This window comes from Sphaeramia orbicularis, chromosome 21 (genome assembly GCF_902148855.1).
Source record: "Sphaeramia orbicularis chromosome 21, fSphaOr1.1, whole genome shotgun sequence".
NCBI classification, from domain to species: Eukaryota; Metazoa; Chordata; class Actinopteri; order Kurtiformes; family Apogonidae; genus Sphaeramia; species Sphaeramia orbicularis.
Genome location: NC_043977.1, coordinates 29,439,153 through 29,451,462, shown reverse-complemented (window position 1 = coordinate 29,451,462; position 12,310 = coordinate 29,439,153). Strand labels below are relative to the sequence as shown.

Genomic DNA, 12,310 nt, shown 5'->3' with positions numbered 1-12,310 from the left:
CAAAAGGCCCACTACTTGTGTATCCACTATGCAAGTGTTAAGGCTCATTTTGCTAAATTTATTTTTGAGTTATTACTATATATTTAACCCTTTTGCTAAAAACTTTTTTCACTCATTTATTTATCCTTTGCTGTTTTTAGTTAGCTACTGATTAGCTAAAATGTCACAGTTATGTTTTGTGTCAGTCTCCCATTTGGCCTTCAGCCCCCAATTATGTGATGCCCTAAAATGGTGTTAAGCTTGTAACTACATACTCTGTTGCAAGAAAATTTCACCAAACATGATTTTTTATGCAAAGGAATTAGCATGTTTGTATTCCAAAGTCTTTGCTTATGCATTTAACAACAGTAGAGTTATAAATTACTTCTGAAACTGATAACTCTGTAGTCATTGTGTTTTTGTCTTTGTTTTTTTTAATTCACAGGGCTGGTTGGTGGACTTAATAAATAAGTTTGGGACGTTAAACGGGTTTCAAATGTTGCACGATCGCTTCATGAGCGGCCAAGCACTGAACGTCCAGATCATTGCTGCACTTATCAAGTGAGATTGTTAATGTAGTTGCACAACATTTTACAATATGTTAATATCTATTATTACTACTTGCCTAGATAGCAGAGTTCAGTTGGTGTAATGATCATGTTGTTATGTTTTTCTTTGAATTAACTTTGTGTCTTCTGCCTTACAGGCCTTTTGGCCAGTGTTACGAGTTCCTCACATTGCACACAGTAAAGAAGTACTTCCTTCCAGTCATCGAGATGGTTCCACAGTTTTTGGAGAATCTCACAGATGAGGAGCTGAAGAAAGAGGCCAAAAATGAAGCCAAAAACGACGCACTATCCATGATAATCAAGTCTCTGAAGAATCTGGCTTCTCGTGTACCAGGGCAGGAGGAGACCGTGAAGAATTTAGAGATTTTTAGATTAAAAATGATTCTTAGGTAAGTTTGATAGACTGTTTTTTTTGGATGTTCTTTGCATCAGATTGTTGTTAACAAAACTTTGTAAGCTCTTGTTTTATTACCATGTTAAAGTTCTCACTACTTTTTTCCCAGGTTATTGCAAATTTCATCTTTTAACGGCAAAATGAATGCACTAAATGAAGTTAACAAGGTGATCTCCAGTGTATCTTACTACACTCACCGACATAACCCTGAGGAGGAGGAGTGGCTGACAGCAGAGCGCATGGCAGTAAGTTCTTGCCCATTCTAGTTTAGTTTTTTACGTCTTTCATTTCACTTAACTAGAGGTGTGAATGGTTCCCTTTTTGTTGTCCTGTCCTACCTTAGGAGTGGATCCAGCAGAACCACATTCTGTCCATTGTGCTGAGGGACAGTTTGCATCAGCCACAGTATGTTGAAAAACTGGAGAAGATCCTTCGCTTCGTCATCAAGGAAAAAGCTCTTACCATGCAGGATTTGGACAACATTTGGGCTGCACAGGTGCGACGCAACAAATCTCTTTTTAATTCTTTGTGTCAGTCTATAGAAGTGTGTATCTAAATAAGGGTGAAAGATTTATTGGACTGTTCAAATTGATTTTGGGTCAAATATTCATCTTGAATTATTTCAAATAAATATAGGCATGTTGATACAGAAGATTATCTAATAACAAGTGTAGCGCTGCAGCTCTGGAAAAAAAAATTAAGAGATCATTGAAATTTCTAGAACTGATCCTGTAATGTGATTGAGAGGGAAATAGATGATCACAAGCTATCAAAGCTGTGCTGCATGCACCAGTAGTGACATAAATCATGCAACAATAATGTGAAAGGGTAGTGGAGAGCATGCCAAAAGCATGAAATATTTCCAATTTAAATGCCATTTTCTGCAAATAAGTGCTGTATATGACAAGATATTTGTAATCTAGGAAAATGTTGTCAGGAATAAGATGAAACACCCTTTTTACTCAAACGCTTGGATGTGGTTAAAAGCAGTTGTTTTACCTACAGTATATGTAGAAGAAACTGACTTTTGTGACAGTCGTCATAATCAGTTGAGATGCTTGAGCAGTGTCTGTCAGCGGGTAACCCAGCAGTCTGGTTGTTGTCTTTGTATACCTGCAGGCTGGTAAACATGAAGCCATTGTGAAAAATGTCCATGACCTTCTGGCCAAGCTGGCATGGGACTTCTCACCTGAGCAGCTCGATCACCTTTTTGACTGTTTCAAGGTATTTATGACTGATGTTACTAAGTCAGTCTCACATCAGAGTGCTTTTGCTTCACAGCATGTGTTTCCAGCAGGTTCTAGCTTAATCGCAGTACAGTTTCTGTTTTGCATCTCCCTAACACAATTTGTATCCATTACCATAACCGCTTGATGTAATTGTTCCTCTTGGTGCAGGCAAGCTGGACCAATGCCAGTAAGAAGCAGCGTGAAAAACTGCTGGAACTTATCAGGCGTTTGGCTGAAGATGATAAGGATGGTGTGATGGCCCACAAGGTTCTGAACTTACTGTGGAACCTTGCTCACAGCGATGATGTGCCGGTAGATATCATGGACCAGGCCCTTAGTGCTCACATCAAAATACTGGATTACAGTTGCTCACAGGTACACACTGGGCTTTTGTTTGCTTCTTAAAAAATAGTAGCTTGTTAGATACCAGAGGGAAGTCTTAACTAACTCAGAAGAGACTGATTTTGTTGGTGATTATTCTTACTCACAGGACAGAGACACACAGAAAATCCAGTGGATAGATCGCTTCATAGAGGAGCTACGAACCAATGACAAATGGGTGATCCCTGCCTTGAAGCAGATCAGAGAAATCTGTAGCCTCTTTGGAGAAGCTCCCCAGAACCTAAGGTAACAGAGTGGTATACATCACAGTGTTTGTAAAAAAAAACAAAAAAAAAACAGATAATTTGGTGTTAAGTATGTTATCCCTTGTGAGATTAGTGCATGTTGCATGATCTCCACATATACTACACAAACATCTCCACAAAAAAAACCAAGACCTTTAGCTCTGACCAGCTTACATCCCTGGCATTTTAATCACATTTGCACAAGGGCTGAGGTATGCAACCTGCTCAGTAGAGAAAAATAACAGATCTAGCTAGCATCAGAGTAGCAGATCATTTTTATGCAGTGATAACAATTTTCCTGATTTATTTCTGTGCATTAAACATCATTGTTAACCAGCAGATTAGGGTGAAACACTCATAACTTTCTGACACCAGTGTTATAAATCTTCTCACATGTACTTATACCACATTTCCTCTACGTGGCACTGGCTTGACTCAACTCTGGTACCTGGTACTATTCCTGGAGACAATTTCCATTACAGGTTACTACTGACTTTAGAGTACCTGGTCATCATAGCAACACCGCTTAACTTCCGTGACATCTGCTCAGAGAGTTGCTGATAAACTCGCTCATTGTGTGTTGCCCTGTCAAGCTCACGCTGAATCTTTTCACGAGCCACCAAGGACAGAAATCTCTGAAACTCCTCGACTGACCGCAGTGTCGTTTTGTGGGCTGTCATCATGGATTAGCCCACCGGTATATTTACTGTAGACTTCTGAATCTGTTAATTTTTTAAAGGAAGGTCTGCACATTGATGACGCAATGATGCAGCGTTTACACGTCACATTTTAGTATCTCTTCACCTGTTTTGGAACCTCGGCCAAGAAAGTACTAAAAAGATAGTACCAGGGGCCAGATTTAAGGTTCTTTTACGTAATAGCAATGCAAAAAGGTTGAGTCGAGCCAGTACCACGAAGTGGAAACACAGCATAATTTTATACTGGGTTGCCTACTTACAACCATATTTTTATGCTATTAAAGGATGCCCCACAGTGTGGTGCATTTTTAACAGCCAGTTAAATTAAGCATTCTAGGTGTTTGCTAGCTAATTTTCCAGTTGAATAGTTTTGGTTCCAGGGGTTCTTCTTTTAGTAGCTGAAACAGGCACAAGCTTTGTTACACAATAATGAGGTAAACTGTAAATGCAGTTGAAAAAATAGCATTTCTATCTTAATCACCACCTTGCATAAATGCAACCAGCCAATCATATCAAACCTGTTCAAATGTAATCGATCTGCAGCTAAATACTTAGTAAATATACCTTGTTGTTCAGAATATATTTTTAATGTTGTTATTGTTATATAAAAAATAATAATACAGGACCTGGAAATTGAAATGACTAATAATTATATTAGTTTTATCTGTACCTTTCTTATTTTGAGTATTGTCTGTTAGAAAAAAGGTCCTGTTACTTATAGTGTGCATACTGATAAGTACAGGTATATTTTTTTTGTAAAATTTAAAATCATTTCAGTCTATGATTTATGGTACATGGACCTAAAGTTTTAGATGTGTAGTAGACAAACAATCTTTAATCAGGCTCTGCAACCCTGTCAAACAAAACAATAGTTATCTTTGGAATTTGCTTTACATTGATTATAAGTGCCTGTTTTTCAGCATTAACCATAAATTATTTTGACTATAAGTCATTTTTTACCTAGTCATTATAGAAAATGTGTAGCACACATGCCTGTTGTTTTTCAGAAGGAAAATGCCAATTAACATTCAAACGAACTTAGTGGGGTAAGTTGAGAGCTAATTTCAGGGTTCTACCTATTTCTGTGTTACGTCATGTCTAACTTTCTCTCTGACATGTATTATAATGTACTATTATACAATGTTAATCTCTGCTTGAGCAGTTCTTTCTTGGGTTTCATCTCAAATGACTTTCAAGCTTCATTGAAGCTCACATCCAAAATGTTCTTCATTCACAGCCTTAGGCACTGTTAAGACATATTTGTATTCTTACGAATAGTGAAGGATGTTACCTTAAATGCCATGGTGCAGTGGGAATTCAAATTGAAACATTAATGATAATGTTGATTGCCGAGGCTTCTACTAACATTCTTCCAGCTCATTCTTTGCTGTATGACGTCTAGTCCTTTGACATAAAAATTAGAGAAAATGGCAGTTCAGGTTATTCAAAACTCCAAATTTACTCAATAAATGTGAAACTGAATCAGTGCACAAGGTGTGGTTTTTCTTCTCATGTCTGAACAACATAACTCTAAGAGTCAGGACTGTATTTCAGTTGAAAAATGAAAGGTCCTTTGAGATGGAGCCCAATGTCTCTTAATGCCAGCTCCTTTCAGCTCAAATCATTCAATGCAAAATATCACGGTCATTTCATGCCTTGGTCCCAACTTAATCAGACTGATGCTTACATCAGATATCATCTGAGCCAAAATCTCTTCTATTTGGAATACTATTAATTTGCAATTAAGAAGTATTTTGGTTCTTACATGATATCATCACTATTTTTCACCACTGATGACTATTTCTCATTTCTGTTTTTGAAAGCTGAAAAATCCAAGAATAGTAGCTATTACAAATCCGTGCATTATGGTCACATTTTGGTCCAAGTTTTGGTCCTCCAGTGAATGACACTGTATGTGGAAACAAGGCAGGAAATGGCCATTATTGATATTTCTTCTGCTGGTTATTCTATGACATGCATATCACATAGAGATGTATCAAAAGCTGCTTTGTTGATGTACCTCAAAGAAAGAAAGAAAAAAATCAGTAATGCTAATCAGAATTTTTTTTTTTTTTTTTGGAAGTTTGTAATACCAGCTTCATTGGCTTGTAACATTTTCAGCCTTTGGCACCCTCACTTAATTTCTATTTTTGTCCCCTCTCACCTGCCCAACACTCTTCCTGCTATTCTTTCTTTAGTCAAACCCAGAGAAGTCCTCATGTGTTCTACCGCCATGATCTGATCAACCAGCTGCAGCATAACCACGCTCTGGTCACTCTGGTGGCTGAGAACCTTTCAGCCTACATGGAGACCATGAGGCAGTTCTCCAAAGGTAGGTTATCAGAGCCAGAAATGGCAACCTGGACTCTTTGGTTTTTAATCATAATGCAGTAATGATGAGGAATCACTGCCATCTGTAGTCTGACTGGTTGTATGTGTGCTTTGACAGAAGAACAAGCTGAGTTTGACCCCCAGACTGTCAGGCCAGGAAGCCGGTACAGTCACGTCCAGGAAGTACAGGAACGACTCAACTTCCTGAGGTAAATATATCACATTCAAAGACAAGGGTATTAAAATGAACCATAACTGTTCTGAAACCACAGGTGTTAAAAAAAATAGGTTAAAGTAATAGATAAAAAAGTAAATATTAAATTGCAGTGCACTTGCTTTAGGTGAGGTAATGTCACTCCACCTAGAGAAATAAATTGCAGCTTGTATTTTAACAAGATTATGAGAATGTCTATCTTCAGTTGAACAAGTTGAAGTCATAGCTTGAGAAAAACCAAAAGCGCAGAGGGGCAAAATCTGGACTTGGAATTAAATGTCCAACAATTTGAACATGGTAGAGGCAGCACTGTCTAGCCATGAGGTAAGCTTTGTTGCAGCATGCAAATCAGCTCTCAACCCCTCCACCCCTCATTCTTACTTTTCATGTATATACAGGCATTTCAGATAATACATGGTCTTGATAATTTCCTAGAAGTCTAACAGAAAGTCATGGAAAAATACTAGTAAAGTGTGTGTGAACCCACACACACACGCTCTAATAGCAGAAGGATAGTTGAGAGGTGTGAGCTGTTGGAGTACTAGTGTCTGATGCTTTACAACAGTTGTTAGTTGCTGGGCTGATCCCGGTTTAATTAACAAGACTGTAAAACCACAGGTGAAAAATGCATAGATGTACAGGGGTTGGACAAAATAATGGAAACACCTTAAAAAAATCAACAAAATATAATTTAATATGGTGTAGGTCCGCCTTTTGCGGCAATTACAGCCTCAATTCTCCAAGGTATTGATTCATACAACTTGTGAATTGTTTCCAAAGGAATTTTTAGCCATTCTTCAGTTAGAATACCCTCCAACTCTTTTAGAGACGATGGCGGTGGAAATCGACGTCTTACTTGAATCTCTAAAACTGACCATAAATGCTCAATAATGTTGAGGTCTGGGGACTGTGCCGGCCATACGAGATGCTCAACTTCATTAGAATGTTCCTCATGCCATTCTTTAACAATTCTAGCTGTATGGATTGGGGCATTATCATCTTGAGGTTAAGGTGTTTCCATTATTTTGTCCAGCCCCTGTATTTTAATGTAAATAGGACAAATACAATTCAGACTGAACTTCAGCTAATGAGGCTGAAGTGTTCATGCAAAGGCAGCAACCGACTACTCGTAGACACTCCATTTAAGTTCCTTGTTGAATGACGCTTTTGGGTAATTAGAGAGGATCAGGTGCTACCCAGTGGACACCCCCCCCCCCCCCCTCCCACCACCACCACCACCATTAATTATAATGCAAGATTTGAACCCAACTGCCCTTCTCAGATACGTTTCTGTATCCTTCAGGCCACCAGCTCACCCACTCCATCCCATTTTTTGCCAGGTTCCTGCTGAAAGATGGCCAGCTGTGGCTGTGTGCCCCTCAGGCAAAGCAGATCTGGAAATGTCTGGCTGAAAACGCGGTCTTCCTCTGTGACCGTGAAGCCTGCTTCAAATGGTTTGAGTTCTTCTTGCTCTTGACTTAAATAAAGTTCATTGCTTCTGTTTTTGTTATTTGACATGCATTTTTGCTCTAATTGATGTCTCTATCCTTCCATCCAATAGGTACTCAAAACTGATGGGCGATGAGCCAGACCTGGACCCAGACATCAACAAGGACTTCTTTGAAAACAACGTTCTGCAGTTGGACCCATCTTTGCTGACAGAGAATGGCATGAAGTGTTTTGAGAGGTTCTTCAAGGCTGTCAACTGCAGGGAGGGCAAATTGGTAGCAAAACGCCGGGCCTACATGATGGATGATCTGGAACTAATAGGCTTGGACTACCTCTGGAGGGTAAGGGGATTCGTGGCAACTGGCATACAGTGACAGAAGTTTTTGCCTTTTGTAGCTTTTCTCAGAAAGTGTTTAGTAAGTGTTTTATTACAACATTCCAAAACTGTAACATTTTTATGTATAACTTTGAACACAAACTACATTTCTACTATTAATAGACGACTAATATTCCTTCCTTTTCTACCATCTGTGGATTAAAGAATATGTTTGTATCATGCTTGAATAACTTAAGGTCAATGAAAAAATATATTCAACTATGAGAATGAGGTTTTTTTCTTGTGGAAAAAAAATTATTTTACTGTCTGCCTTCTCTAGGTGGTAATCCAAGGAAGTGATGACATTGCCAGTCGAGCCATTGATTTGCTCAAAGAGATCTATACAAACCTTGGACCAAAACTACAAGTCAATCAGGTACAAAGACTGTTTCTGTCAGTAAGGGCAGCATTCTAGTCTGCTTGTAACTATTTTGTTTCTTCTATTCTCTTTCCTGCTTTAGAAGCCAAATCAGTCTTTTAAAATAATTTGTAACTGTAGTGTAATAAGAACATGCCTTTCTTCATAATGGTTCTTTTCCTCTGCCATAGGTGGAAATTCATGAAGACTTCATCCAGTCGTGTTTTGATCGTCTGAAGGCATCCTATGACACCCTCTGTGTGTTAGATGGAGACAAAGACAGTATCAACTGTGCCCGTCAGGAGGCTATTCGCATGGTGCGAGTTCTCACTGTGCTCAAGGAATACATAAATGAGTGTGACAGTGACTACCATGAGGAGAGGACCATACTGCCCATGTCCAGGTACAGTTGCAATACCTGTGTGATAAATGTATCATAAATATGTTGGACAAGTCACAGATGCTTCAAAAGTGCCTTTCTTTCCAGTGAAGAACCTCTCTGGATGGCGTGCAAATGTAGTATGCAAATGATGCTACACTTTTTCACTTGTCTTATCCTCATTCTTCTTTTACAGAGCGTTCCGAGGGAAGCATATCACACTGATCGTACGTTTCCCCAACCAGGGGCGTCAGGTAGATGACCTGGATATCTGGTCACACACCAATGACACAATCGGGTCAGTTAGGCGTGGCATCTTAAACCGGATCAAAGCTAATGCCGCACATACCAAGATAGAGCTCTTCATTGGTGGAGAGGTCGTTGATCCAGCTGATGACAGGAAGCTGATTGGTCAGCTCAATTTGAAAGACAAAACGGTGAGGAAATTACAATAGAGCTTATTTTTTGCATCAAAAAATATTTGTGCGGTGCTGGTGTATGTGTAATTGATGCTTTACGTTTTAATGCTAATCAGTAATCCGTGAACTGATTTCATCTAACCAGTTGTGTCTTTATCAAAAGTAACATTTCTATTTCTCTTGTTGATGTACACCATAGTTAATTTTCCCGTCCATTAATTTACTTTCGTGTACAGCTGATAACCGCCAAGCTGACCCAGGTGAGTGCCAACATGCCCTCAAGCCCAGACAGTTCTTCTGACTCATCCACTGGCTCCCCTGGTAACCATGGCAACCACTACAGTGATGGTCCCAACCCTGAAGTGGAGAGTTGTCTTCCTGGTGTGGTGAGTCTGCAGTACTGATACTTTATTCATTCTGCACAGAAGACAGCTGCCATGTTAAAGCCAAATAATAGTCACACTTAATTGTATAAAATGGAAATTGGCATGAAAGCAGATGATAAATACACAAAGTCTGAATGCTTTGAAAGTTAAGGTATGTGGTAGATAAAGTAGGTGTATACAGTATATTATACTCGTATTTCATTCTCGCACAGAACTGTCAACTCAGCACAATATGTGTAGGGGTAGTATGCATGCTCCATTATTTAGTTTACATGTTAAGTGGTACATTTCTGTTTTTTTCCACCTTGGTCTTTCATGAAAACATTATTAAAAATCATGAGTAATTATCAATATCACCTGAAATAAAACGTTTTATTGTGATGTATTATCAACTCCAAACAATGTATGAGAACGTGTTGTTTAGTTCTGTACGTAAAATATGTTAGTGTTTCTGTGTGTCTTTGAACACCATTCTTCTTACCCCCTCTACCCTATTTTACAGATTATGTCGCTGCACCTGCGATACATCTCCTTCCTGTGGCAGGTGGCTGACCTGGGCTGCAACCTCAACATGCCTCTTCTTAGAGATGGAGCCCGTGTTCTCATGAAACTCATGCCCCCAGGTAAGCACTACCCTGTGTTCCCACGGAGATATATTCAGCTAGTTAACTTGATGAAAACATTTGCCTACAAAAACAGATAAATGTAGTTTTGGCTTAATGTCCTCTTCGTGTCGTTTTTGTGTTTAGATAACACTACAGTGGAGAATTTGCGAGCGGTGTGTTTGGACCATGCCAAGCTTGGTGAGAACAGCCTCAGTCCTTCACTGGACTCACGTTTCTTTGGCCCCTCACCCTCACAAGTGCTCTACCTCATCGAGGTGAGTCTCCGTGTCCCTATGTGATATAAGTTTATTTTTTGTGTCCTAATAACCACATTCTTGCCATTATTATCCTAATTAGAATCTGGTATAGTAGTCTGACTGTAACAGAGTTGGTGGTGTTGGTTAGCCACCAGTCTTCCATATGCTGACAAGATCTACTCACTGTAATATAGCCCAATGCTGACATAAATACACTGACATAAATAATCATAATTTTACTGATTTGTTTACTTTTTTGTCATTGTCATGCATTTATTTTTGAGGGTTGGATAACATCTGATTTTTGGTTAGTGTGGGAATTCCAGTGCAGCAAAGATGTCTAAAACCCAGTGATAGGTATTTATATATGGTATTTTAATCTACAAAAATCTATATGTTTGACACTATTTGTCCTTGTTTTAGGTTGTGTATGCTTTGCTGATGCCAGCCAGCGCCACTCTGGGAGAAGATGCCAGTGATTTCCAGTACAACTTCCTTAAGAGTGGTGGGTTGCCCCTAGTGTTGAGTATGCTCACCAGGAACAACTTCTTGCCATCAGCAGACATGGAGACTCGGCGTGGAGCTTACCTCAATGCACTGAAGATCGCCAAGCTCCTCCTCACTGCTGTGGGCTTCGGACACGTGAAGGCTGTGGCAGAGGCCTGCCAACCAAACGCTGAGGGAAATATTCCAGTCTCACCGGTTAGGCTACACACATAACTCACTCAGAGACATGACATCAAAACTGGTTTATCTGATTTCTTCACATACTTCCTCTAATGGGTTTTCTTTCTTTCTCCACAACCCCATTACATACCTTCATTGTCCACAGATAAATCAGGCTACTCATGACCAGGCCCTGGTCCTACAGAGTGCTCTGCAAAATATCCCGAACCCTGCCTCAGAATGCATGTTGCGCAACGTAGCCATCCGTCTGGCTCAGCAGATTTCTGATGAGGTAACAGAGCCTTTGTAATTATTTTACTAGGAACTACAGAGGAATGATTTTACAAATAACTTTTATATGAGACACTGTATAAATTTAACACTAAACAATCACAATATAAGTAAAGGTAACAATGTTTATTCAAATGTGGAAAAAGATGTTAATTCTTTTGATTGATACAGTCTTCAATAATGACTTTAACAAAACCTTTCTTTTTCCATCAGAACTTTTTCCAAGCCTCTAAGTATATCCCAGATATCTGCGTGATCCGAGCGGTACAGAAGATCGTGTGGGCATCAGGCTGTGGTACCGTGCAGCTTGTCTTCAGTTCAAATGAAGAAATCAGCAAGATATACGAGAAGGTAAATATTCATGTTATTATTTGTCGGTTGGTTCATGTTTTAATTTGTTTTATCTGTGTGTCTTAATATTTTCTTATGTCTTCCTCTTAGACAAATGCAGCTAAGGAACCAGATGGGGAAGATGAGCAGGTGTGCTGTGAGGCCCTGGAAGTGATGACACTGTGTTTTGCCCTCATGCCGACAGCTCTGGACACACTCAGTAAAGAGAAGGCATGGCAGACCTTCATCATAGACTTGCTGCTACACTGCCACAGCAAGTGAGTTCACAAATTACCAAAGCATAAATGAACTATCTTTAGTTGGTTAAGTTTTCCTCCTCCTCTCTTAGTGTTTAATCTGAATGTAACGATCCTCATGATCAAATGTTACTTGAACAGATCTGTGCGTCAGATGGCACAAGAGCAGTTTTTCCTGATGGCAACTAGGTGCTGCATGGGCCATCGACCCCTCCTCTTCTTTATCACCCTCCTCTTTACAGTGCTCGGGGTGAGTGGACATGTGCTCCTTTTTGTTAAATATGACTTTTCACTCATTTTATTTATTTCAATTGTAATGTGTCAACAGTATATAGTGTATGGAAGTAAGTAATGAGATGCAGTCTTGAAATGTTGCTGCTCTTCTTTTATTTTTGATTGTATTAAAAATTGAGTACATCTCAAACAGTGTCAGACTCAGAAATACAAACCAGTGCACTTTTCATAAAAGGCTCATTTCAATTTTTCAATGTGTCTGT

General features: G+C 39.3%; 1 protein-coding gene across 5 annotated transcripts in view; it reads left to right on the top strand.

The window, feature by feature from the left end:
• Positions 1 to 12,310, top strand: part of usp9 (ubiquitin specific peptidase 9) — a 41,589-nt gene that overhangs the window by 13,472 nt on the left and 15,807 nt on the right. For 3 of the 5 annotated variants that reach the window (XM_030124831.1, XM_030124829.1, XM_030124830.1), the window contains exons 7-29: positions 425 to 540; positions 686 to 937; positions 1,052 to 1,187; positions 1,286 to 1,438; positions 2,062 to 2,166; positions 2,340 to 2,546; positions 2,662 to 2,798; positions 4,503 to 4,541; positions 5,694 to 5,827; positions 5,945 to 6,035; positions 7,381 to 7,494; positions 7,602 to 7,830; positions 8,146 to 8,241; positions 8,415 to 8,626; positions 8,799 to 9,039; positions 9,258 to 9,407; positions 9,910 to 10,030; positions 10,157 to 10,287; positions 10,693 to 10,971; positions 11,102 to 11,227; positions 11,440 to 11,577; positions 11,668 to 11,834; positions 11,955 to 12,063. In XM_030124831.1, coding sequence (XP_029980691.1) covers positions 425 to 540; positions 686 to 937; positions 1,052 to 1,187; positions 1,286 to 1,438; positions 2,062 to 2,166; positions 2,340 to 2,546; positions 2,662 to 2,798; positions 4,503 to 4,541; positions 5,694 to 5,827; positions 5,945 to 6,035; positions 7,381 to 7,494; positions 7,602 to 7,830; positions 8,146 to 8,241; positions 8,415 to 8,626; positions 8,799 to 9,039; positions 9,258 to 9,407; positions 9,910 to 10,030; positions 10,157 to 10,287; positions 10,693 to 10,971; positions 11,102 to 11,227; positions 11,440 to 11,577; positions 11,668 to 11,834; positions 11,955 to 12,063 — 3,483 coding nt within the window. The remainder of the gene's footprint in view (positions 1 to 424; positions 541 to 685; positions 938 to 1,051; positions 1,188 to 1,285; positions 1,439 to 2,061; positions 2,167 to 2,339; positions 2,547 to 2,661; positions 2,799 to 4,502; positions 4,542 to 5,693; positions 5,828 to 5,944; positions 6,036 to 7,380; positions 7,495 to 7,601; positions 7,831 to 8,145; positions 8,242 to 8,414; positions 8,627 to 8,798; positions 9,040 to 9,257; positions 9,408 to 9,909; positions 10,031 to 10,156; positions 10,288 to 10,692; positions 10,972 to 11,101; positions 11,228 to 11,439; positions 11,578 to 11,667; positions 11,835 to 11,954; positions 12,064 to 12,310) is intronic. The other 2 variants (XM_030124833.1, XM_030124832.1) reach the window with 1 other exon arrangement.